This window comes from Lytechinus variegatus, chromosome 4 (genome assembly GCF_018143015.1).
Source record: "Lytechinus variegatus isolate NC3 chromosome 4, Lvar_3.0, whole genome shotgun sequence".
Taxonomy (NCBI): domain Eukaryota; kingdom Metazoa; phylum Echinodermata; class Echinoidea; order Temnopleuroida; family Toxopneustidae; genus Lytechinus; species Lytechinus variegatus.
Window position 1 is genome coordinate 16,922,456 of NC_054743.1, and position 3,453 is coordinate 16,925,908.

The window sequence follows — 3,453 nt, forward strand, 5'->3', positions numbered from 1 at the left end:
AAAAAAACATATATATATTATTGTTATACACTCTAAAACATGTCAAACCATTCATTCGTTATTTTTCCTATGATTACTCCTGGTATCCCAGTATTTAATGGATAATGGTCATTTTTAGTTTCATGCCCAGAGCAATACTAATAAAAAACATTTCCAGTTTACCCCTGTCATAAAATAAACCAGGAGAGTGTGATGATCAGGAAAAGTATTATAAAATCCATATGCAATAATTTGCAAGGCTAAACTTACATTATCCATTATTTAGGCATATTTGATATATCATGATTGTGTATTGTGCTCTATACAGTATGACTTTGGGCAATAATAGTGATCATTTCAGTGACAAAATGATCATATTTTGATTTACTAATAACAAATTCCAAATAGCCCCAAGCAAAAACGAAAAATACAAGCATTGACTTTGATTACAAAATCCCCCCCCCCCCCCTCCTTACGTATTCAGTTTTTTAATGATTGTGTAACTTGAGAATAAACTACGCGTCGCTGACTTTATAGACGATGCCATTGGCAACAAGTAGTGTGACGTCACGAGGATGTTGCGCAGTGATGGTTGAGGACTGTGTGTGCGCAGGGGCTGGTTCGTGCAGTTGATCGTGACGTGGGCCCTGCAAGGATGCTAATGGCATCAATTCCTAGTTCATGAGATATAATTATAATATAATAAAATTATGAAATTAGTCACATTTCCAACAACAACAACAGCAGATTTTAAGCCGGTATGCACTCGAGAATGAATAGATTCCATCTCATAGCACCTGTCTAGCCTTATATTTTGCCTAACAATAACTATACCGGATTAATTCGGAGAAGTTTCCCTTTATAAGAAATAAGATAGTAGGCCTATATAGAAAGTATGAAGGCTTTCTGAAAACATGAGGTAGCGCTTGCAATTGGAGTTATCACTCTTTCCATATTGTATCGTTATTCTAAAATCTTTGACAGGCCTTGAAATAAGAAAATGATGAGTAAAATAATACGAATTTAGAGATAAAGAATATGGCTTTTCTAGGCAGCGCTTTAGCATCGTAATTCTGCTCTGCTTTCCCCCCTTCCCCACCCCCGTCGAACCCACCCACTCACTTTCCTCCCCCTCTTTTTTCTGATTGACTACAACTACTCCTGCCCTCCATCCCCTCCCCTTTACCTTGATCCTTTCTGCCGCTTTATAGTTGCTCTTTGCTCTCCAGTCGATCATGATATGTCCTGACAATGCTCTAAACGCGAGAAGAGTTGGGCCATCATCCCTCAAGCCACGGGGACGAACCTCTACAAGTTCCCTGCTGTCTTGAGTCTGGAAATACGGCCGACGATGAATTTGAACAATTTCGAGATCGACGAGGTATTCATCTGGCAGTGGTTTACTCTTTCCATCTTTCTCTGTCAAACTCTCCTCGATGTTACCACGGTTACGGGTGGAACTCGACATCTTTCGAGATTTGCTTTTTCTCAGACGATTAGAAATAACTCTTGCAGGCGATAAAGGGGTTGGTAACGATGAATTTTGTGATGAAGTATTTGGCGCGCTGCACCGCTGCACTGAATGCGCGTCGAAACCCGGCTCCTGATGGCTTATCATTCGATGAGGTGGTTGTTTGGTACCAATTTCTAAACATGCTCCATTCGATGATTTATTGTATTCCGGGATGGAAGGAGGGAGGATGAATACTTGATTTCTGAGTAGGTTAAGAAACACAAAATAAGATCGAAAAACAAAATATTTGTTATCAATATAACAAAATCAGCGTTTTAATGAATTTATAAAGTTTAAGGTCATTATCTACCCACTCCATGAATGCCATTACCATTACATGAAAGATGGAAAGGTGAAAGTGACAGTTTCTGAATATCTATCTCCTCATTGCTGATTGCACACTTTGAAAGATGGGTGCATGTGATAAGAATTCATCATTGCATCATGTAACTTTGGAAAACCAACAAGCCAATAAACAAATTAACTATATTAGTTGTATTAATCAACATGTTATTTAAATGTTTTTAAAAAGAACCTACCCTAGATATTCCTGATACTCCGGCGTCCAATTCGTACTGCTTTGCATTAATTCACGTTTTCCTTCTGTTCTATAATTACGATTACTCGTCGCTGAAAAACTCGTTTCGCCATGTTCACTACTCCTGAAAAGTTTCATAGGTATCGGATATTTATCAGGTCCTAAAGTAAGAGCGATTTCACAATTTTCCCGCGAAAATTCATTGCCGTTTCTTAGTGCATGAATCGAGCAAGGACTGACACCATCTGTTGTTGAACATGTTGGGTAAGAAAAACTGCGCGCCCTTTTCTTAACAAAATTCAATTCTGAATGATCACTGAACTCTGTTACGCTCCTCTTCATCTGTCTGATGTCGGGATCGAATGTTTTACCACTTTCTTCCTTCTGTAGCTCATCACGTAACCATGGAAACGCATCCAATCTTGACGCAAAATTATCATCATCAAGTGATCTAACATTGGTGATTCTGATATCAGAAAGGTCAGAACTGACAGATGATGATCCTGTGGTATGGATATCTGAAACCAAGGCTTGATTTCGGTGAGAACCGTATCCTTTCGTGCCGACCTCCTTGGATGAAAATCCACCTTTTTCATTATGCTTGGGAGCGTTTCGTTTTCGAATGGACAAATCTAATGGCTGATCGGAATACGATTGAAGAGAATCTTGAAGAGAATGTTCGTGAGATCGATAACCATCGTTGTCGTTGACTTCAATAGTGCTTGTTTGTCCGTGATCGATGACCACGATCTGGGGGCTTGAAGAAGCCACAACACCAAATGTAGAATTTGAGAGAAACATGACAATTAGTGTCAAAATATCAATAGCCTTAAATAAAATTTCAACTAGTGAATCAAATAACTATGCGAATAACATTCTCTTTGCTTTTTGACAACGGGCAATATACTCCGGAAACGTAGGCCAACTATAAACTTTTACATGCTTTATGATACGAGTAACCACCCCTGCATTAATTTCAGTAACTTGCGTTTAGATTGCGTCATAATAAGATGAATTCTGTCATCAGATATGATTGGATGAAATAAAAAGCGCGCACTTGGCCTGACCTATTACATCATTATGACGCTTACGTTTGCATCACAATGGTTGCAAATCCCTAACATTTAATTGGTTCTTACCTAGATGAGCGTTTGCGCATGGGTAGCATGCAAGAACACTCGGCACATAATAGTGTGCATGTACGATGTTAAAATTGAAAAATAAAAGCGAAAAGAATTTGGCACGTCCTCTTTCTGACATTATTTATGTCCTCTCCTGTCTTCAACGGCCTACAACCTTCGATATTTCGCCTAAATTCGCTCACCCAAGTTATTTTTCCTTCTCTTCTCTCTCCTCCCTTTAATTACTCACTCCACATTTATGAAACATCCATAGAATCGTTTCATTCAAATAATGCAAAAAA

At 38.7% G+C, this 3,453-nt stretch overlaps 1 protein-coding gene across 1 annotated transcript; it reads right to left on the reverse strand.

Moving 5' to 3' along the window:
• Positions 1-482: 482 nt before the first annotated feature.
• Positions 483-1,746, reverse strand: LOC121412581. The gene is made up of 2 exons (XM_041605367.1): positions 1,166-1,746; positions 483-653 (listed from the first exon to the last, which is right to left on the reverse strand). The coding sequence occupies exons 1-2, from the start codon at positions 1,595-1,597 to the stop codon at positions 495-497; spliced, it is 591 nt and encodes a 196-aa protein (XP_041461301.1). The 5' UTR covers positions 1,598-1,746; the 3' UTR covers positions 483-494.
• Between the last annotated feature and the right edge of the window lie 1,707 nt (positions 1,747-3,453).

Bases quoted from the DNA above. Each gene is read 5' to 3' on its own strand.
- LOC121412581 (XM_041605367.1), bottom strand. From the start codon at position 1,597: ATGATAAGCCATCAGGAGCCGGGTTTCGACGCGCATTCAGTGCAGCGG. The intron at 654-1,165 runs GTAAAGGGGAGG...CTCATGAACTAG, and splicing joins AAGCGGCAGAAAGGATCAAG to GAATTGATGCCATTAGCATC.